The sequence below is a fragment of the Staurois parvus genome, unplaced genomic scaffold (assembly GCF_062004578.1).
Source record: "Staurois parvus isolate SC_StPar_1 unplaced genomic scaffold, SC_StPar_1.0 ptg000287l, whole genome shotgun sequence".
Classification (NCBI taxonomy): domain Eukaryota; kingdom Metazoa; phylum Chordata; class Amphibia; order Anura; family Ranidae; genus Staurois; species Staurois parvus.
Window position 1 is genome coordinate 26,945,840 of NW_028318083.1, and position 23,848 is coordinate 26,969,687.

Below are 23,848 nucleotides of genomic sequence, written 5' to 3' on the forward strand. Positions count from 1 at the left end.
TCTACATTGGGTTAGTGGAAGCCAATGAAGAGATTGGCAGAGAGAGGCAGCAGTCGCTGATCAACTGGTAAGGTGTATGAGTCTAGTAGCAGCATTCATAATAGACTGAAGGGGGGATAACCTGTGTAATGGTAGACCAATGAGGAGGGAGTTGCAGTAATCAAGGCGGGATAAAACCAAGGCGTGGATAAGTTGTTTTGTGGTGTCAATGGTCAGAAAGGGGCGGATTTTGGAAAAGTGCCAGATGTTGAGTTGGCAGGATTTAGCCAGTGATTGGATGTGGGGCCCAAAGGAGAGGTCAGAGTCTAGGATTACGCCTAGCACCCTGGCATGAGGGGAAGGACCAATGGTTGTGCTGTTGATCTTAATTGTAAAGTCATGAGTGGGGGATCGGGGGGGAGGAAATATTACAAGCTCGGTTTTGGAAAGATTGAGTTTAAGGTAGTGGTGTGACATCCATGCTGATATGTCGCTTAGTAGATTTTAATTAATACAGTCGCTTATTAATACAGTCTCTGGATGATAATGCAGGCACCATCAGATACCATGCATGTTTTGTTACCTTACACAGTGAATAGGTACCATAAAAATCAGGGTCACTATGGGCTCAATTTTACTAATTTACTCGTATGTGATATTTGGATCGTGTGACTTGTTCCAAATATTTCATGTGATATTGAAAAACTTAATTCACTATCAGTTTATGCTGTATTTACTGCATAAACAACACAGGTACACTATATGCTACATAAACTGACATAAAAGTCAATTCAGAAGAACAAATAAATACATTAGTTATATAAGTTATGGTCTAACCATGTGCTATTTAATGACTGTATGAATTTAATAGCTAGTTGTTAGGGAGCTGACACCCCCTGGTGTCCTAACAACTAGTGACTCATCCCTTGTATGTATATATAGTGCAGCGCTGTAATGTAATTTAAAATAAAAAATTAAAATTCATATAGAAATAATTCATAAAGTCTTTGTCACAATAATAAAATCAATTATGTGCAGGCCTTCTCCTCATTAGGTGACTGGAATCAAATAGCAAAAATGCGCACTCACCGACCGCACATTTTACTACTGGCTCCTGAGGAGCCAGTAGCAATTGTGACTTCCTGACCACTGAGACCACGAGGAGGTCCAGTGGTCTCTGATCTTTACCATTGCCGGGTTAGTACAATTTTTTGTTCTCATACTTACCTGTCCGCTTACTAGCTAATGGTGTATGTATGTACATGTGACCCTGGCTTTATGATTGTTGCTCCAATAAAGTTTTGAATCTACCACACTATTGGCGTTCCCCTTTTTTTCCTTGACTCTCCTGTTGGAGGGTTGCAGATTTACACCTTCCATTTTCGGAGTACCTGGAGCCAGAAGGGGATCCCTGTCTACCTATCATTTGGGACGAGAGGGTCTCTGGATCTGGAGGTATTGCTGCACCCAAGGCTGATGTCAGTGTTAAGAGGGAGGATCCATGTGTTTCCTGGAGCTGCATGCCTGACTGGTCTTCTGGATAATATTACACACAGGTGCATTTAAAATGTGCGGTCGGTGAGTGCGCATTTTTGCTATTTGTTTCCAGTCACCTAATGAGGAGAAGGCCTGCACATAATTGATTTTATTATTGTGACAAAGACTTTATGAATTATTTCTATATGAATTTAAATTTTTTATTTTAAATTACATTACAGCGCTGCACTATATATACATACAATGTTTCTGTTATGAGGTCCAGTGATCCTTTGAAGTGTTCCAGCGGCTGGTTTTTCTGAGCGCTCGCTATATTTACAATTTATTTTCAGTGACTCATCCCTGCTGTCAACCAGAAATTCCCAGCTGACAGCAGAACGTAAACAAAAACTTGGACAGTAAATATAAAATTAAATTAAAAAAAAATAGTGTGGGGTTCTCCCCACAATCCTTATCAGACCCTTTGGGTCTGTTATGAGTTTTAGGGTTGACCCCACCCCCCCCAAAAAAAAAAATAGGCGTAGGATCCCCCCAAAACCATACCAGACCATTATCTAAGCATGTAGTCCATCAGGCCAGGCCCAGGAAAGGGGGGGTGGGGTTGACAAGCATGCAGCCCCCCTCCTAAACCATACTAGGCCACATGCCCCATACCCCTACTCATTTACAAAAAAAAACAGTTTTTAACAAATCCTTTATTTAAAAAAAATAAATACATTTAAATGTCCCCTGGTGTACATTCATCGACACAGATCCACATCAATAACAATGCCCAACTGTCGTCGCCCAACGACATCTCCGGTTCTCCCCGCCGCTAAGGTAAACAAAAAAGCATGCTGTATTTAACATGCATTTTTCTGTGAATTTCCTGCTCCTCAGAAAAATATTGAATTAGTTATTTTAATCCTAATACTCCTGTACCAATTAACTCTTAGGTAACTGACCCCTGAATTTAGTAAACAGCAATCAAAATATGATTGTGCTATATTCAAAATATGATTGTGCTATATTCTGACCCTGCTTGCTTCTCCCATCTTCCTACTGGCCAGTGAGATTACTAAGCCATGTCCATGGTCAACAGGAAAGAAAGAGAAGAAACAAAGGGCAGGCCTATACACCACTATGAAAACTCTGAATAATGGGTTACTTTGCAAATTTACGATGTTTGCTGGAGGTGATTGTAGAACCATCTATTGCATGACTACATGAGAAAGAAACTGGATAAAACTCAAAGAATTTGGTAACCATAGAAAAAGGAGATTTCACCTTTTTAGTCCCTACCCCTTGATCGTAAGTAGTCCAGTAGCTGACTGCTCGTTCCTGTGTGATTTCCTTGTTGCTGACCCAGCTTGTTCCTTACCTGACTCTTGATTACTCTCCTGCTTGATACTTGTTCCTGACCTCGGCTCTGTTCATGACTTTGGTTTGCTTATGATTTGGTACCTCTCTGTCTGCCCGTTGATGACCCCGGCTATTCCTATGACATTGCTCCTGTCTCCTATCCCAGCTTCCTGCCTTGCTCTGGTGCACACCTGGCGACCTAGCGTACCAGCTCTGCATATCACTACTGTTCCTGAATCGGAGGTTCATCAGTCTTCCAAAGTCTCCAGCTGCAAGAGCTGCAAACAACATCTGCTGGCACTCTTGTCCCCCTGGTCCCTAGACACCCTCTGTTCCACCTCCAGCGGGGTCAGGGCTAGTGACACAAGTGAGGCCGGCCTCGTCATTTCAGTCTCCAATCAGGTATGTGACAGGGAAAAGGAAGAGGGGGGGTAAGATAGGAAGGAGGGGGGTGGTGGGGAGGAGGATACAGGGAAAGAGGGAAATCTGGGTTGGGAGACTGGGAGGGGTAGGGGAGGAAGGCAAGGTGAAGGAAGGATGTGGAGGGGGCAGCTGGGGAGGGTAGGAAATGTTATTAGAACGCTGCAAGAATGGACTTAGAAAGTTCAAAACAAACAAAATTAATATGGTCAAGCAAAAGCACAAAACCATTGAACATTGATAAGGATAACACGCAGAGTAATAAGTGATACAATACGTAGTTGAAGGGTTAGAAAAACACAGAAGGCCCTTTAAAGTAGAAGTTCTAGGTACTAGAAGTCTCAAATTTTAAACGCTGCCATCGTGCTGCATAAAATAAAGAATGCATCAAATTGTAAACACTTTTTTGCTTCACTTTCAATGCAGACCACAAAGCCCCAGGCCCCTCTGTGTGACTGATGGGATCAGACTCTTCTTCCAAAAATGCCTAGAGCAGTGAAAGTTCGTGGGTGACTTCACTGCTCTAGGGAATGCCACCCTGTTGTTGGCCCCAAACATTACAGAGATGGGCCAGGGCTTTTTGCTCATGTGACCGCAAAGAAAATAAAGCAAAAAAGGGTATTTAGATTGCAATAGTGGTAAATTCTACAGCTGAAGACTCATCAGTTTCCCCACATCTTAAGGAATAGGTATGTTCTATTGAGGACAGTGAGGTGCACATCTTGGATACAGAAGACAATGGTGATTGGATTAAGGTGCCTGCGTGGATACGAATACTAGGGTATTTTCTTAACACTCATTAGAACAAAAGAAGTAGCTTGAAGAAGTTGAAAATAAAATTGTCTTTACATTACAGAAGTCCACTTTAATGTAGTTAGCTACTGCTATCTATATATCAACAGTATTGTTTAGAAAAGTTATCATTAAACACAGTCAGAAGGTGAAAGAGGCTGCAAGTTAAGAGAAACATGGAAGAAGCCATTCCTGATCACCTCTTCTGAAAAATGCTAGCTGCCTAATTCTCATGTGGACTTGTTTCTAACTTTTCTTGATCTGCATACTTGTTCAAAGTCTGTCAAATATATTAAAGCCTGCGTGTCAGTCTAGCAACCACTCAGCTTGTATTTTCACAAACAGATCAGCAATTGTAGCCACCATATTTCAGTTATGCGCAAATGTTGGGTTTTTGAATCTAGTAAAAACAAAACTTTCTTAAACTAATTACAATGGACAATGCTTCTCTTTGTTGTATTGGCAGCACTTGTTTCTAACTATGTACCCCATGTTATATAGCTGCTTTGTCATGAAGAAAAGTCACCCAGCAACAAAAATTTCACATTTTCAGGTGTTGTTGAAAACATTCCTGAAACTCAATTGCTAGCATAGCAGCAACACTTTTGCTGGTCCAGGCAGAGAGGGAGTGACCCCATAGGACTGAGTGCATTGAACTGAGGGAATTGAAATTTAGCAATTCGGGTGCCAGGGAAGTTTTCCCGAGCTGTCATTTCTACACTTTTGAAATGATTACATTGGATGTTTCAGATACGTGTGTAAATTCTGCATGACAGTGTGCTATTCTAACACCAGGTCCCCCCAAAACAACACCAGTGCATGTGATATTAAATTATCAGGACAAACAATATGAAAGATTTCAGATATGATGCTGCCATCCCTATTACTAAGTATCCAGTACTGACAGTGCGGAAGCTAGCTTTGCAATTAAAAGGGCAGTTAAATATGTAGACAGAACTAGGGTTCATGAAAAAGGGTATATACAAGATTTTTATGCACCTAATATAGATTTCCCAGCGCTTTCCCATGATTGGGAGGCCCACGTGCCACCTGCAGCCTGCCATGCAAGTGAATGGCTGTACGTAGCATTACTCTTGTACATGCCAAAGCTTCCTTGCATCTGCGTTGACCCAAACATGCTCATCTGAAGTATTTTCCAAATGCAGAACTGTTGTGCATGGCTTCTCGGGCAAGGGAAAGTGCCAAAAAATGTGTACTAGGCTCATAAACAACCTACAAATAGCCAAAGGCATGAACACTTAAACAAGTAGAGGGCTGTTGACCATCTAACTTTCAGAAATCTCAAATTGCCTAAGCATAAATGTGTGTTTATTTGATTGGCGCACTGAGGCAGTATCTTGGTCAGAAACTTCTTGCTTGAGGAAATTACGCTTGAATAAGGTATTTAGACCTTTATATATAAGCAAAACTGGATGGACTCATTTGTTGGTACTCACAGACTTTAGATTGTTACCCTAATCTGGCCTAAATTGACCAGAGCAGCAATCATATCTGCCAGTTGCTAAGTTTTAGGTAACCATGATTTGAAACTTGTGTACAAAATATAGAAAATGCAGGGAAATATGTGTATCATAGTTTAAATGGAATTTACCTATAGTCCAAATACATATATGAAAAAAACATTGTTTAAACACTTTTTCACAAGTCAGGCATTTTTTTAAAGAGCACCTAATCCCTACTTTTAGGTTCAATAATTTCACCATCTCAGCTGATGCTCCCTATTAGAGAGTAATACTACAACCCCGAATTTTACTTCTAGCAGGTTCAAGCTGATGCTTGCTGGTCACAGTTGTAGTGAAAGACACAGCTTGATCTGTGTGAGGCAAAGACACCAACTGACTGCTGAGGTAGAGGCAGCCAATCAGTGCTCCTGCTCTGCATCTCTAACCAAGTATTATCCCACAGGTAGTCCAATCTTGCTAAAAGGTGAGTATTTTAGTATTTTCCCACTTGAAGCCCAATCTTGCTAAAATGTAAGGATGTAGGCCCCTTTCACACATTTGCCGTGCTTTCCAAGGCAACAAAAGCGCTTGAAAACTATTCCCTATTAAATCCCATGTAACTGTTCACACAGCAAGTGCGCTGTGCTTTAAAATGTTCTGCATGCTGCATCTTTGGTGCAGTTTTTCAAAAGTGCACCAAAAAGGCACCTTCCATTGCAAGTCAATGGGAAGGCATCAAAAGTGCATCAGTTTGAAAAGACCCTCCAGCTGCACAAAAGCGCATCAGTGAGAAAGGACCCTTAAAGGATGTTAGTTATTACATTGCACTAGGAGCACTACTAAAATCTGAGTTTATATACTGGCTGTCTTCAGAGAGGGAAGCAATTAACACACTGAATTGTATAACTATTGGACTTATTCAATATAGCAGGGACTTCCTAAAGGTAAAGTACAAAGTACAATAAACAATATATATGGATCTGCTGTATAATATGCACTGAAAATCTAGCACCTGTGATGTAAATAAAGTCAACACTTACTCCTAAAGCTGGTAATCTTTGCGTACAGCTCACTGCAATTTTCAGTTTCCAGTCTGTTTCACCATCTAGCTGATCAGTGCGAATGAAGCAAGACCCTACAAAGGAGAGAAAACAAGGGGAGAGTTCTGTTCTTACTATCATTAGGGAATATACTGTGTATGGAATATATAGTGCAGCACTGGATTACTAAACAACTGCACAACGGTAATAAAAAGAAAAACACACTCAGAGCATGTAAATAATAAAATTTCTGAATAAAAAAAAATATTTTTGTACTTACTGTAAAATAATTTTTTTGAAGTCCATTGAGGGAGAAACAAATGTGGTAATTCTTTTTCATAGGGGTTGTATGCAGCTGCCTATAGAACTACAACTAGAGTGCACTGTTCATTTCAAACAAAAGGAAATAAGAGGATAGAGGTGAGGCTTGGGAGCTTTCAGAGTACGTTGCAAGGATGCAGAAAAATGCAGTAAAGATGGCCTTAGATGGATTGAAATTTGGGCAGTTCAGCAGGGGCCAGACAAACTTCGACCCATGTATGGGCAGCCTGATTGTACAGAAGTCGATTTACCGACTGACTTCTGTACAACCAGCCTACCCTGTTTTTCCCAAACTATCAGTGTGTCCTGACGGTAGGAAAGGCTCTGATGTTAGTCCAGCGCTCGACAAATCCCAGGCGCAAGGTCGCCATGAGTACTAAGCGTCCTGATCCCTGGGCTTTTGTCAGCCCATTCACTGCGGACACCACCTGACAAGCTCCAAGCCTAGAGCTGAGGCTGGGTAGGCGGATTCTCAGTCTGAGAGTCAAGCAATGGAGCTCTACTCACTGGGCGGGTCTCGGAGGCGATCCCCATCCTAAAGGCTGGGCCTCCCATCTCATGGGGAATGTGATGGGCAAAGCTGTGAAGCTAATTGGGCGGGATCAAGTGTGTTCTCTGTCCGGGGAACAAATCAGATGTTGGGGCGGGCCTTGTGCGGCTCCCTGTCTCAGTCAGACAGTGCGAGGTGTAGAGAGAACTAGGTTCTGCCACAGATGACACCAAGACATGAACTGAAGGTCTGTGAGCAGGCTGTTCCATTAATCTTGCAAAGACAGACACAATATCAGATAAGAGACCTGGTAAACACAATGTAGGCCTCAGGCACAGGCAGCAGTGCTATAGAAGGTGCTGATGAGGATGCCCCTTTAGAAATTGGGGTCACATGATCCAAAAAGGCATTGGTTGCCACTGAGGATACCGGTGAATCAGTCAGTTAAACAGTAGTGGAGTATCAACCTTTGCAGTGGGACTGTCGCCTGTGCTTTATTTAACAGACATGTTGCACCACATAGCGGTAAACAACTATATTAAAAAAAGGCAATGGCATCCAGTGGTAATAAGTCACTGAAAGCAGGCAGTAGACTAAGACCGAAAAATGTACCTGAACCAGCAGCAAGGATAAACTTACTTTCAAGCCAAAGGGAGGGAAAGAAACAAGGAGTACAAGCACAAACCACATTGTCCCTTTTTGCTAATGTCTGCACAAAGTTTCTTCAGGCTGAATATTCACCACAGTACAAAAAGGCACCTAAAGGTTAAAATTGTGATGTGGTTCCTTTTTCTTCAGCCCAACCAGCATTAACCATTAAATGTAATAAGAAAGACTGGGTCACACCCACAGGCTGTGCCACAGTTAATAAACTGAAAATACTCAGCAAGATATTAATATAGTACACAAGCAACTGAGAAGTGATAAAATACAGAGTGCAGTGCGAAAGAGCTAAATATCAAGATTCAAAAACAGCAACCAGACTTACAGTCACAGAGAGTTTGTGCCACGACTCTAAAAACAGAAATTAGTCTGTAGCTGAGACAGTACAAAAAAGTTTGGAAAGTGGGACAATATAAAACCCAATGTTTGAACGTCACAAAATAGGTTTATATCACACTATTCAGAGGTTCACACAATGAAGGCGTACAGAGACTTGACTTTGTCACTGCTCTGGACCAGGGGAGTGCTCCCTACAATACACAAAGCATTCAGTGCTTAAAGGCCACATAGCAGGATATTATTAGTACACCTTACACTTACACTGGAGACATCAGAGACTAGGTGCACCAGAGGTTCCAAAACTGGAGAGAGCAGTATGGCTAACACAGAACAGACAGATCTAAAAGCACCTCAATGCAAAGTGTGAAAATGCCACTTCACTGGATATCTTTGCTACTTTTAAAGGCATAGACACACACACACACACATTCATTGAAGATTGTGTTATGCCAGGAGGTGTACCAATATTCTGAAACTAAAAAATGCTCTGTGGCTAACTTACAAAGTACACAAGTCTGGAAAGTGCCACAATGCAGAGTCCTGTGGACAAAGGTCACATTCCAGTTTGTAGTCGCCCAACCCATGGGCCTAATTATTCAGAGACTGGAGGCTTTGCCACAGCTCTACACCTGGAGAGCGCCTTGAAGCTAATACAGTACATGAAGGTCTGGAAAGTGCTACAAGCTGAGCCCAGTACCTGAAGGTCACATTCCAGGCTAGACCTGCAACCTTTGGTCCAACCTGATCCAAGCATGGACAAAAGCATATCAGGACAGCTGTTGTACAGAGACCAGCTCATGCATCATATTAAAGGTCTTGATTAAAAAGGAAAAAAACACCTGCGAAGGACCAGAAAAAAAAAGCAAAAATATTTTTTCATTGTCCTCAGCAGAACTGACGAAAATGCCGCCAACCTCATAGGAAACTAGCAAAAAACTGAAGCATGATGGTTTTAGGTCGGGTTATATGGGGACTGTCGTTCAATCCTTTTTTTTGTCTGTGTCCACCTGTAGGGATTAGCATATAACCCAAATATCCAAGAATTACTACATTGTTGAGTCCCTCAATGAACAACAAAAAAATAGCCTTTTCCCCTTAGACATCAAAGTGTGTAAACGTGTTCTCTTATTTAGCCAAAGGGAAATTAATGGGAGGAGGCAACTAAGCACTGGGGAGAAAAAATGGTCCAATTCTGCTCAACGGTCAGGGAAATATCTAACTGTGTCTGTGTATATACTGTATATTGCTGCTAAAAGGGGTGTGAATAAGAAAAAAAATGTAAATCAAGAGAAAGCCTTCATTTATAAAAGAACTTAATGAAAACAGCAGAATGCACTTGTAGAAAGTCCTTAAACAGAAATATTATTTTTGACTTTGGCTTACTGTACTTGTACTATATAATTATACTGATACTGGCACACACACAAGCCAATGGTTTACATTATGTTTTATAAACTAAACTACAGAACAAATGTATACCTCCTTTCTTTAGTATGCAATGTTGAGATTCATCCAATCATAGCTGGTCATGAGGCAAGAGTATCCTTGATGGTCAGCCCAACCTTCTCAAGTACAGTGCAGGTTAATAGCTAAATAGTGTTAAGATGATAAAGGAGCACTTTATTCATGTAAGAAGCCTCTTGCTTATGGGAGTCTGAGCATGTGCAACCTAAACAGGACTATAATGTACAGGAGTATGCAAAAAAACTTCACATTTTTTCATATGTCTGTAATCTATAATTGTGCTTATGAGAGCACCAGTGTATACAGCTGCGCACAGCTATGCATGTTGTAGGAACTAGCACCAAGGGTAGAGCTTTTTAAACAGTCACTCACTTGCTTCTTTTTTTAAGGGCTGTTTTTGCCCAATTTTATTTAAAAGAAAGTTCCACATAACAGCTTTCCCACGCAGGGGTATCCACCATCAATAGAAACAAAATATTCAGCCTCCTGGCTTTCTTTATCAGCCCTGCTTGTTAGCAGTACCTCTATTGATATGGGTCTCCCAGACCACTGGCTAGTCCCAGCACACAGCGTTGGACTCCTTGAACGCACACAGCCTCCTTCCAAAAAATGGCTTTTTGCACACAGCTAGCAGCCCCTTGCTGCTCTGGCTTCCACCTCTCCTAGGTGGAGCCCTCCTGACTCAATGGCAATGACTTTCTGTCTGCCGGAGTGGAGCCCAGAATCCTGGTCCTGACTCTAGAAGAGAGCTATGCACACCTGACCAATCAGTCTCTTGGCAATTCTCAAAAGTGAAGATGGCAGTAGATGGGCCGTGGGCCCTGCCATATCAGCCAGACCTGTTGTCTCAAAGTTCTATATTGAACCCAACTTTATGGTCACTAAATTTGATGGCATGGCTATTGAAAAACAGATCCTGAAGGATAGGAGAGTGTTGGATTCTGTCTTCCCTATCATGTTGGGTGCTAGAAACTAAGTTTCTAGGAACATTTATAACAGAACCTGGAAGGCTTACATTGCCTGGTGTGGGGTTCACAAATGGCACCCACAAACGTATGTGATTGGCAGGATTCTGTCGATTCTTCAAACAGGGTTGAAGAAGTAGGCTGTTGGTACCATTAAGGGCCAGGTTTCAGCATTAACTTTTTTTCCAGAGGCCTATTGCATCTCACTCTTTGGTCTGCACTTTTTTACAAGGAGTGATGCATGCAGCTCCTGCCAGGTTGCCTTTGTGTCCTTGGGACCTGAATTTGGTTTTGGAAGTTTTGCAAAAGCCCCCATTTGAACATATTTAAGAGATTCCACTGGTCCTGTTTACTCATAAGGTGCTGTTTCCAGCGGCAATCACTTTTGCGAGAAGGGTGTCGGAGCTGGCAGCTCTATCTTGCAGAGAACTATATCTGGTTTTGCATCATGATAAGGTGGTGTTGCGACCTCAACCATGCTTTTTTACCAAAGGTGGTTTCTAGCTTTCATCTCAATTAGGACATAGTTCTGCCTTCATTCTTTCCTAGGCCTCAGTCAGCAAGAGAAAGATCTCTGCATACCTTTGATGTGGTACATTTGTGCTGCAAGAGGGGCCTAGAAGGGGCAGGCGGCATCCAAGGTGACTATTTCTCATTTGATCCGCCAACTGATCATTCAAGCCTACGGCAAAAGATAACCCTTTGGGTGAAAGCACACTCTTCCAGGAGTGTGGGGGCATCTTGGGCAATCCGACATAAGGCGTCAGTGGCTCAGGTTTGCAAGGCCTCTACATGTTCTTCGGTTCACACATTCACAAGGTTCTACCAGGTGGATGTCAGATCCGCAGAGGATTCTGCCTTTGGCCGCAGCCTTTTAAGGGCGGTCCTGAGGGATTATGGACAGTGGCTATCATGGTGTCACCCTCCCCTCAAATTTCTTACTTTTCCCGTAACATACCACATAGTCATGCATAGCCTGCTCTGTGTCCCATGTTGTACGATAAAAAAAAAATGAATTTTTTTCTACATACTTACCTGTAAAATACATTTCTTGGAGTACATCACGGGACACATAGGTCCCGCCCCTCTTTCTGAAATTTTCATTGCTTGCTACAAAAGCTGAAGTAGTTCCTGTATAGGAGGGGCTATATAGGGGAGGACCTCCTCTCTGATTGGTCAGCCAGTGTCCATTCACCTAGATGGCCTATAACCCTCATAGTCATGAATAGCCTGCTCTGTGTTCCGTGATGTACTCCAAGAAATGGATTTTACAGACAAGTATGTAAAAAAATTAAAATTTTTAGAGAAGTGCAAGTCTTTTAAAGATGGAGATAAAGGGGTTGATTTACAAACGGCAAATAACCTGTTCATGTTGCAAGGGTAGTTACACTTTGCAAATGGATTTTCCACAGCATTAAGTAAATGTGGTGAAATTTCACTTTGTAAAGAATACCATGCAAGGAAAAAAAAACAGCAATTTTGTGTGCACATGTTTTGATGGCACAAGCAAGCAGAGCTTCACTTCATTCACTAAGGTCTAGGGAATTTTTTTCTTGCTAAACTCCTTGCCCTTAATAAAAAAATTCCACTGTTTTTCACAATTTCACTATAAGAATTTGCAGTTCCACTACATTCAAAACCACCACCTAAACACCATATGACACATTGCTGCTTGGAAGAGAAAAAAAAGAGGAACGGTAGCCACATATCTGATGTCTCTTGATATCGTCTTTTAACATGATATGTCATGTCATCCCTTATATCAGTGAACTAGATTGGCATATTACATTTACTTCATTAAAGATGTCTGGCTTCCTACAGAAAGGATCACAAAGGCTACAAGTTGGGTGAAACCCTGTTATTTTCACATGTAGTTTTACTTAGTCCTGAACAGCATGAAACTGTCAGCAATTAGCAACAACCTGACCACCAGATGAATGAACATTTATGAAATGCATTAAACAAAAGTCAAAAGTATCATAGTATCATATTTGTTTCTGAAAACGTTTGCTTTTATTTTAGCACATTTCTTTTATCCAGGTTATGCAGAGTCCAGAAAACTGCCATTTGACCTTTAAAAAAAGTCATCATAAAATGTATTAAAACTTTTCATTTTGTATGAATATGCAATGTTCCATTAGATAATGAAGACGCACAGATGTCAGGCAAGTCGCACCTGAAATCACACTAGCCTGCGGCTTGGAAATCTTGATACATCAAGTGAAGTAGAACAATTTTAATATCGCATTCAGGGTGAACCAGGGCTAAAGCTGAACTCCAAGGCAAACAGATGAACACACAACAGAAATACATATGCGGAAACTGTATTAACCTCTTCATGCCAGCCGAACGCAAATGTGCAACCTCTATTAAAAAAGAACATATGTGCTGAGAGCGCGCGCCCGGTGCTCATGGAAAGGTCCCGATCTCCTCTTTTGATCAGGACCTTTCCCGATCATGTGACCGCCGTGACGGCATGTCCCGGCGGTCACATGACCCTAAACCTCGCCTCCCGGCTTCTGAAACCCTTAAAGGGCCAGGTGGCGCCGGAGCGAAGGGGTTAACTGCCAATTGTATTGCTGTTCATCCAGTCCTGATATTTATACCGCCGTGTCACACAGTATAGCCATCCTGCTGTTAAGTCCCCACTGTGGAGATTTACCTCCCCATTTGTCATGGTGACCATTGCCACAAAGACAGAAAGTGATTAGAAATCAAAATCGGTGGTGGGGGGGGGGGGGGGGGGTGACGGGCATTTTCTGGCAGACAGATATATGGAGTGTCTGAGATGTTGTGTGCAACATCAGATATGCTGGGAGGCAGGAGGGTTCAGAGTCAAAAAGGCAGTGGTAGGTATGCTGGGTGACAGGGAGTGCGAAGCATAGTGCAAAGGACACCTTGATAATTTGCTCCATACTGCTGGCCATGTGATGTGTAGACTAGGAGGATTTGATAGGGGTTTCCCAAAATGGCAGGCAGTATGTGTTTTCCATTAGAGATGTGCCTGGGAGTCCTCCAAACTCATCTCTATTCAAACTATCAAATTGTGATTTTTCTTTTTTTTACTCTAAACCTCTCCCCACAGCACACATAAACACGGGGACAGGATGCTAATGACATCTGTGCCCCTATATGGACACATTTCCATATTTATGTCATTGGCTATTTATACCACTGAGACTTCCGATTTACACTCGCTTTACTAGTTGTTGCTCACATTTTCTTAAGTGAAGGACCAGTCTACCTAAAGTTGATATTTTTTCCTTTTGGGATAAAGGTTTTACATAAATACTGACCATTGCAAGCACCTCTGCCAGCGATAAATGGTTTATCTCATTCCTATAACTGCTACATCTGCAGGAGAGCTTGTTATTTTGAAAAACAACAGACTTACTGGCCAGATCACCTGGTGCAAATAAGGGGGAAAAAAGCCTAAAAAGAAAACCAATGCAGCCATCACATCTAAGAATTTGTAAGCTTAAATATAATAAATGTTTGCTTTTGGGCTTATTACTGCTTTAAGCTGTTTATTTTGCTGTCTCAAAAAATATCTAGCTATTTTGCCCCGCAGCAACTTCATTTTTTTCTGTTTTCCAGCATCTGTCAGTGCGATGTCAATGCAAACAGTTTCTGGGTTCTGTTCAATGAAGCCCAGAGGTTGCTTGTGTGAGTTAATTATAATGAACTATATTTATGTTACAATAGGTTTGGTCCAGTTTTATTACAAAATTAAAAGTAGCGAGAAATAGATAGCACCTTGCAGTCTGTGTGTGCAACTGAGCCACACATGAACTAGTGCCCAGAAGTGCTATCAGTGATTGACCATGATGGTTGCACTACTTCTAACAAAGGAAATGAATGCAAAAGTCAAGCTTGACTTGAAGACATAAAAGTGGTTATAAAGGCTAAGAATTTTTTACCTTAATGCACTGCCTACATTAAGGTAAAACATGTTTAGGTATTAGTAACCCCCCCTCACTCTCCCCCCCCCTTTACTTACCTGAACCCCTATTTGATCCAGTGCTCTGTCTGTCTGCTGCTCTTCTTTCCCCTCTCTTACTGTTTTTTTGGGCTTTGCTGAAGTAACAGGAGCCATTGGCTCCCACTGCTGTCAATCAAAGCCAGTGACAAGGGAGTGGGGGCCAAGTACCACTGTTTGTGTGACTAGACACAAATATCAAGGCTCAGAAGTGAGCCCACATGAGTGCCACTATAGAAAGCGTCTTTCTATGGGGACACTCTGTGGAAGAGAGGAGCCAGGGGTACCGGCGAGGTTCGCGGCGACTCTGTACAATACTATTGCAGGTAAGTATAAACCTGTTCATTATTCTTTTTAAAGGGCATTTACAATCACTTTAAAAGGAAAGCCACAAAAAAACATTAAAAATACACAATGGGAGTATGATACAAATTAGCAAAAAAAAAATACAGCACATATATATACAAAAAGGTACAGCATGATATTAATAAATGCCTTTACTATAAAAGCTTGCTGAGCTAGTGTCATTTGATTAGATCAGTTATTTAGGAACAAAGGTAGAGACTGAAGTAGAATGAATAAACAATAGATATATTGATAACATCAAGATATTTTCCGTTTCCTATGATCAGTACAGTTACCTGCAGTGGCCACCAATAAGCAAGCAAGCCCTTGCAATCAATTGTAAAAAGGTATCAGACATTTTATGGGTTTTTTTTGTCAGTATATATTGTAAGTGTGTAATGTCAGCAAGTATACAGTTAAGGACTTGATTACATGGGATACCTGGGGGGGTAAAATAGGTGGCCCTGATTTTTCTACCCCCTGACCTCCCAGCCACAAGTTAGCATGGCTACTGCAATGTGGCAACACTGATATTACAGGTCATGCTTGGCAGGCAGTACTTCCACCAAACACAACAAAAACACGTTGCTGAGGAGTTTTAAGGGTTACAGCAGACGGTGAGGAGGCACCATATCAACTTCAAGCTGCCTATCAAAAGCCTGTAAAAAGTGATCCACTGCAGATCACTTTTCAGAGAAACAGTGAACACAGCCACAAGTGTATGTTTACCTGACCTATGCAGCAAAAATAGCACACATAAGCTTTGATATGATCTCCACATTTTACACACTTGAATTTCCATATTTTCATGACTGCATCTCATACACAAACTAGCAAACTATCCATATAGGAGCTAGTTATATACCGTATTTTTCGCTCCATAAGATGCGCCTAGGTTTTAGAGGAGAAAAACAAGAAAAAAAATATTCTGAACCAATGGACTGCAGACATAGTACAGGAAGTGACCAGACACTGCGGACAGTACAGGGGATGACCAGAGACTGCGGACAGTACAGGGGATGACCAGAGACTGCATACATAGTACAGGAGATGACCAGAGACTGGGGACATAGTACAGGGGATGACCAGAGACTATAGACATAGTGCAGGAGATGGTCAGAGACTACAGACATAATACAGGAGATGACCAGAGACTGCAGACATAGTACAGGAGATGGTCAGAGACTGCATACATAGTACAGGAGATGACCAGAGACTGGGGACATAGTACAGGGGATGACCAGAGACTATAGACATAGTACAGGAGATGACCAGAGACTACAGACATAATACAGGAGATTACCAGAGACTACGGACATAGTACAGGAGATGACCAGAGACTGCAGACAGTACAGGGGATGACCAGAGACTGTGGACATAGTACAGGAGATGACCAGAGACTGTGGACATAGTACAGGAGATGACCAGAGACTGCGGACACAGTACAGGAGATGACCAGAGACTGCGGACACAGTACAGGAGATGACCAGAGACTGCGGACACAGTACAGGAGATGACTGGAGACTGTGGACATAGTACAGGAGATGACCAGAGACTGCAGACACAGTATAGGAGAAGACCAGAGACTGCGGACATAGTACAGGAGATGACCACAGACTGCGGACATAGTACAAGAGATGACCAGAGACTACGGACATAGTACAGGAGATGACCAAAGACTGCAGACAGTACAGGGGATGAACAGAGACTGCAAACAGTACAGAAGATGACCAGAGACTGCGGACAGTACAGATGACCAGAGACTGCAGACAGTACAGGGCATAACCAGACACTGCGGACCTTTAGGGAGGGAGGGGGAACGGGTACCTGAATTTGACAGGTACCCGCTCCCACTTCCGCGGAGTTCTCCTTCCTATACTGTGGGCACCCGACTTTGACAGCCGGGTGCCCAGTGCGCATGCACGAGAAGCGCTGCGCTTTGTGAATGGCCCGGCGTCTTTTGGGACCTGTCATGTGTCCCAGAAGACACCGTACCATTCACAAGCGCAGCGCTTCTCGTGCATGCGCACTGGGCACCCATCTGTCACAGATGTCGGGGCGGGAAGAAGCCGAAGCAGGAAGACTACAGCGCTGGACCGAGGAACAGGTAAGTTCCTGCCGCAGAGAACAGCTGAGCAGCCGGCCCGGTATTCTGACATGGTGGCGGCGGAAATACCGGATCGGCCACCTTATATTCGCTCCATAAGACGCACTGACATTTTCCCCCCTTTTTTAGGGGGAAAAAAGTGCGTCTTATGGAGCGAAAAATACGGTAATTAATAAGTGCAGCAAGTCCTAAGAAAAAAAAGAATGACAGGATGAGCCACATATATTGTCTACATTCTTTTTATGCAGGCTCATAGATTATCAAAAAGGGGAACAGTAAAGTATACTCACTGTGCTGTACTCAATACACAAACATAGCTTATATACATATCATAAGCAAACAGGGTAGTCCTCACATACTCACTGATCAAATCCACACATCAACATATGTAAATAGACTATAGATTCCATTTAAGTATGTCATCTGGCACTTTGTCATGTTTTATGTGACTATTATTACAATTTGAGAGCACTATAATGTAGTGGAATGTCAGTATTAATGTCATACATTGATAAGTACTTTCAGTGTATTAACTATTTGATGCCCATAATATTTCTTTTACATAAAGCAATGCCTGTGACTCTTTATGTTTCTCTACATCCATCAATTTCATTTAGAATTATAGCTTAGATCAATATGGTTCAAGACCAATGTGGCTCTTGTGAACGGTTGACTGCACAGTATGACATGTATTGGCCTACTGCATTTCCTCTCCACTTCAGCAGTTAATTTCATCAATAACTTATCTCATAGCCCGCTTCCCTTTTATTCAGAAGAGACAGATTGTGTTGTGCCAAGTTAGCTCTCAATAGCACTCACCAACACTGGACCCAAAATCATTAATACTCATCAAAACTCCTCCTGAATTAATACAGTCTAGACATGAAAGTCCTACTAGATGGCAATAGATTTGTTGATAGAATAAAAATATCTGGCTGTTTCATTTGTACTATAATATTCAATGTTATTTTTTTTTAGAATTTTTGCTCAATAAAAATGTTTATTAGTATTATCATTATTAATAAACGTAACTAATGGAAAGCAAAAAATATGCAGTCATGAGTGATTTATCCATACAGGATTATCATCATTATATACTATAGAAACCTGTAAGTTATGTTTTTTACAGAGCAAATCAAATTATATAGCAATATGTTTCAGGACAGCAACATTTATTGCACACTTTTGTACTTTTTAATAGACAATGTTGTGCAAAAAACCTTCTTCTCTTACATACTGTACCCCTAGCGTGTGCACCAAAAGGGCTTTTTACCACCCTTTAACTAGTGTGCTATGACAGACAATTACCTTCATTTAAAAAGACAAAAGATTGTATCCAACTAAGGGAAGCCATAGATGATGCCATTATCTTTCGCCCAATCCCCATCAAGACAGTCAATGTTGATGAGGGAATCCCTCATGAACTGCTATTGGATTCTGCCAGTGTTTTATTTTCCTAACTACTAAAAACTTATAAAAATGGACATGATATGAGTTAATTTGGGTCTCATATCATCACTGGAGTTTTAAGATTACTAACGAAAGTTTAAAGTGACCTTGTCCCCACACAATGCATTTTCTCTCACTAATTCCTACGACACAACAGGAAGCAAAAACCAGCAGAAGAAACCTAAGCGTGCAACGTGGAAGGAGGTATTCAACACAGTTGGAATTGGGAATACTTGCGGTGACCAGAAGCATCAAAGTGGCAGAGGTGTAGACACGGGCCACCGAAAAGTTAGTATAGAAGCTCTTCTTTTATAGGGTGTTACTTAGTTTACTAGTGACCCTGTGGTGATAGGGTCACCATTGGTCCCAAATGTTCCCACCTAATACACTTCCATTTTAAGTTATTTGATGAACCAACGATGGGCAGCCTCATTTACCAACATGGAGGACATTTTGGAAGCAGGAGGAACGAGCACAAGCTTTCTTTCTCCAAGAAAAGTTGAATTTGCGTATAACTTTTGCTGTCTGTGACTCTGGATCTACAAATTATTTGACGTGAAATTTTCGATAAAGGTGGCTTTTATTCATACATGTTTTCATTACGTCAGTCTGAATTGCTCATGTTTATAACAGGTTATCTATAGAGGGATAGTTGATGTGGTCCAAGCCCATCCAATTGGGGACATTTTCTAAACCACAATGCAAACCCAGAACACTCAACAACAGCCTTGTAAGAAAACCATATGAATCTTGGTATAACCTGATTTGGGATGTATTGGGGGTAGCCGGAGCAATCATTTGCACCATTTCTACTTGGAGAGTTTGTTCTTTCTTTGCCTACAGCTCATAACACACATGTATACAGGATACAGACTGACCAGTGACAGCAAGTAAGTAAAAAAAAAACTTGATCAAAGTATAAATCACAGAGATAAGTATTTCAATTTGACCAACAAGAAGTCAAAAAACTTAAACCTTGAAAACCACCTAAAAGAACTGATTACTATTACTCTCTAGTAGTATTATGAATTTCTACCAATTATGAGACCATGTAAGATCATTAACTAATGAAGTTTAATTTATAATAATAATATATAAAACTACATATGCAAGTAAAAAGGAACAAAATAAAAAAATAACATACAGCATTCCCCAATCTGTAAGCCTGAATGTAGTAATAAAAGCATATGCCACTATTCTGTATCAAGCCCTCTTCACAAAAGCAGAAAACCTGACTCAGGGAAAATATTAAGTCTACCTTCTCTTTATCTCTAAAGGCTTGTTTCAATAAATTTTTTACACAAGCGAACATTAGCTACAACAAATGCCAGTTAATCCTCAGTAAAACTGAATTATTAAATCTGCCTGACACTATCCAGTTACAGTCTGCTTATGAATACTTGATTTTATTTTGTATAATTGACAAGAGTTGTCAGGAAACGATAGTTTTCATGGCAATCAAATTAAGATCAGCTGGTATGAGTGTCACACAGAAGACTGTTGATACATTAATTGATAGGCTTTTGTGAAATAGGGCACGTTCCTGTCATAAATAGTTGGACGCAGCTTTGTAGTGGGAGCAGCCCAAGAAGAATCATTGACAGAAGGCATACAAACCTTCACGAAACAAAGAGAAAATAGACAGCGACTATGTATATCAAATACCAGCAACTTTATTTTTAAATCATTTAAATGGAAGTGCATGAAAATTTTAAGCAGACAACAAGATGCGCAGAAACAAAAGAACAGCATGATGTGTCCTGTGGAGAGAGTTTCGTTCAAAACACAAAAAGCAAAGTTAAGCTTTCATACTAACTAAAAAGCCACTGTAATATATCTCCAAACATTTAAGCCATAATGTCATCACCTGGGACAAAAGAGAAAAACATATTGGCATTTATAAGAGATTGATGAAAATTAGTTCTAAAGCATTCATTTCTCCTAATACCACAGAAAGAACTATGTGCACTCAAGAGATATTTGATCTGAATTAAGAAACTGATGAAGCAATTGATTAATTGGAATTTAAGCCATCAGTCACTGGATCCATCAGCAGATTCATTTACATTCTAAACAATCAGCTGATAAGCCAATAGGATCCGGCGTATTAATACACCTTCAATATGATGCCACTGAACTCATCACAATTCTTTATTGACAAGCACACAGATGCTTTTAATCCAAGCTTGATCACACTGCATATATTTGAGGATTTCTATATTGACGTTTGTGTTTAAGCAATATGCCGTCGTATTAAATACTTTATGGAATATATCAAAATGCAGCAACAGTACAGTTTAATTAAAACAGATACGTGTTTCACATATACAAGGTACTTGTTGATTCTAGTTTAGGTAAATATTGGAGAACTGCAAACACATTAATTTGACTGCCGTTTCTGCAACAATTTTCATTAAAGTAGAACTCTAACTGAAAATAGGGATAATTAAAATATATATATGATTATTTTAAAACAATGGCTTAGTGAAATAATGCAATATTATCAATTAACTCTTTGCAAACAAGATGTCTATTTAAAAACAATATACTATATCCTAATCACTGATAATATAAGAAAAGCTTCTGTTGCGTCTGAGAGACATGTATATGTCTTCTTTCTGAGCTAATTCGCTCCTATGCTGGGAAGGTGAAGCCACACACAGGAGTAAAGATTCAAATCCTTGAAGCATGTACACAAACATAAAAGTCTACAATCACTGAAAAGGCTGCAGTTATGATTTTAGATAACAATTGTGTTCAGTTGAGTTTTTCTATAAAGGGTATATTTTGCTGTATGTATCAAAAACCTTTCATTTAACAAATTAAAAGGTGCAATTTTTACATTTGGCTTTGCTGTGTTTAAAGTATATTTAAACATAAAACCAAAAATGTCATATATTGCAGCTTACCTGTCTTTAAATTTGGTGGCTGTGTTATTTTTCTTTTTTCTCTTGATCTTCACCTGTTGATCCTGCAAATAAGATACTTCCTGTCCCATCACGTCTACACTTATTTCTTGATTGTAGACTGACCACACAGGCTGGACTTCAAACATATCCACCTTTATCCATCTCCATTGCATTTTGAATTGATGGTACTACAGTTGTGACATGCGCAACGTCAGACCCCTGTCCTTCCCACCAAACTCGTGACCAAAGGACTAGCCAATCTGAAACCGCGATGCCACGTGTGTAACAATACTACGCCCAGCTGCACCCTGCACACCGATTTTCCAGCTAATTGGGCCACAATCGACGCACCAGCAGCCTGGGAGCGTTTGTTACTGGGTGAGGTTAATTACGCAATTAACCCTTCACACTGCCACCACCTCCTGTTTGCACAGAGAAAGAGGAAACTCAGCAATACACTAGGATGATTGGTTAATCGTTGGTATACCGCTATCTCCACAGACCGGTTATACAGAGGGTTAAACACTCATAGTAGCGCTCTTCAGCGGCAAGGATTAGTAAGTTACATTAAAGAGCTATAGAAACAGTTCAACACTTTCAGAAAGTAAGATTTATTACTAAAAGGTCAAAAGGGTGCAGTAGAAATATTTTATATATACATACAGTCAGGTCCATAAATATTGGGACATCGACACAATTCTAACACTTTTGGCTCTATACACCACCACAATGGATTTGAAATGAAACGAACAAGATGTGCTTTAACTGCAGACTGTCAGCTTTAATTTGAGGGTATTTACATCCAAATCAGGTGAACGGTGTAGGAATTACAACAGTTTGCATATGTGCCTCCCACTTGTTAAGGGACCAAAAGTAATGGGACAGAATAATAATCATAAATCAAACTTTCACTTTTTAATACTTGGTTGCAAATCCTTTGCAGTCAATTACAGCCTGAAGTCTGGAACGCATAGACATCACCAGACGCTGGGTTTCATCCCTGGTGATGCTCTGCCAGGCCTCTACTGCAACTTTCTTCAGTTCCTGCTTGTTCTTGGGGCATTTTCCCTTCAGTTTTGTCTTCAGCAAGTGAAATGCATGCTCAATCGGATTCAGGTCAGTTGATTGACTTGGCCATTGCATAACATTCCACTTTTTTCCCTTAAAAAACTCTTTGGTTGCTTTTGCAGTATGCTTTGGGTCATTGTCCATCTGCACTGTGAAGCGGCGTCCAATGAGTTCTGAAGCATTTGGCTGAATATGAGCAGATAATATTGCCCAAAACACTTCAGAATTCATCCTGCTGCTTTTGTCAGCAGTCACATCATCAATAAATACAAGAGAACCAGTTCCATTGGCAGCCATACATGCCAACGCCATGACACTACCACCACCATGCTTCACTGATGAGGTGGTATGCTTAGGATCATGAGCAGTTCCTTTCCTTCTCCATACTCTTCTCTTCCCATCACTCTGGTACAAGTTGATCTTGGTCTCATCTGTCCATAGGATGTTGTTCCAGAACTGTGAAGGCTTTTTTAGATGTCGTTTGGCAAACTCTAATCTGGCCTTCCTGTTTTTGAGGCTCACCAATGGTTTACATCTTGTGGTGAACCCTCTGTATTCACTCTGGTGAAATCTTCTCTTGATTGTTGACTTTGACACACATACACCTACCTCCTGGAGAGTGTTCTTGATCTGGCCAACTGTTGTGAAGGGTGTTTTCTTCACCAGGGAAAGAATTCTTTGGTCATCCACCACAGTTGTTTTCCGTGGTCTTCCGGGTCTTTTAGTGTTGCTGAGCTGACCGGTGCGTTCCTTCTTTTTAAGAATGTTCCAAACCGTTGTTTTGGCCATGCCTAATGTTTTTGCTATCTCTCTGATGGGTTTGTTTTGTTTTTTCAGCCTAATGATGGCTTGCTTCGCTCATAGTGACAGCTCTTTGGATCTCATCTTGAGAGTTGACAGCAACAGATTCCATAGCACTCTTGAAATGAACTCTGGACCTTTTATCTGCTCATTGTAATTGGGATAATGAGGGAATAACACACACCTGGCTATGGAACAGCTGAAAAACCAATTGTCCCATTACTTTTGGTCCCTTAACAAGTGGGAGGCACATATGCAAACTGTTGTAATTCCTACACCGTTCCCCTGATTTGGATGTAAATACCCTCAAATTAAAGCTGACAGTCTGCAGTTAAAGCACATCTTGTTCGTTTCATTTCAAATCCATTGTGGTGGTGTATAGAGACAAAAATGTTAGAATTGTGTCGATGTCCCAA

The 23,848-nt window shown here is 41.0% G+C and overlaps 1 protein-coding gene across 2 annotated transcripts in view; it reads right to left on the reverse strand.

Annotated features, from left to right (window-relative positions):
- ATP9B (ATPase phospholipid transporting 9B) overlaps positions 1–23,848 on the reverse strand; it is a 451,056-nt gene that overhangs the window by 298,564 nt on the left and 128,644 nt on the right. For both annotated transcript variants that reach the window (XM_089682349.1, XM_089682348.1), the window contains exon 8: positions 6,533–6,627. In XM_089682349.1, coding sequence (XP_089538475.1) covers positions 6,533–6,627 — 95 coding nt within the window. The remainder of the gene's footprint in view (positions 1–6,532; positions 6,628–23,848) is intronic.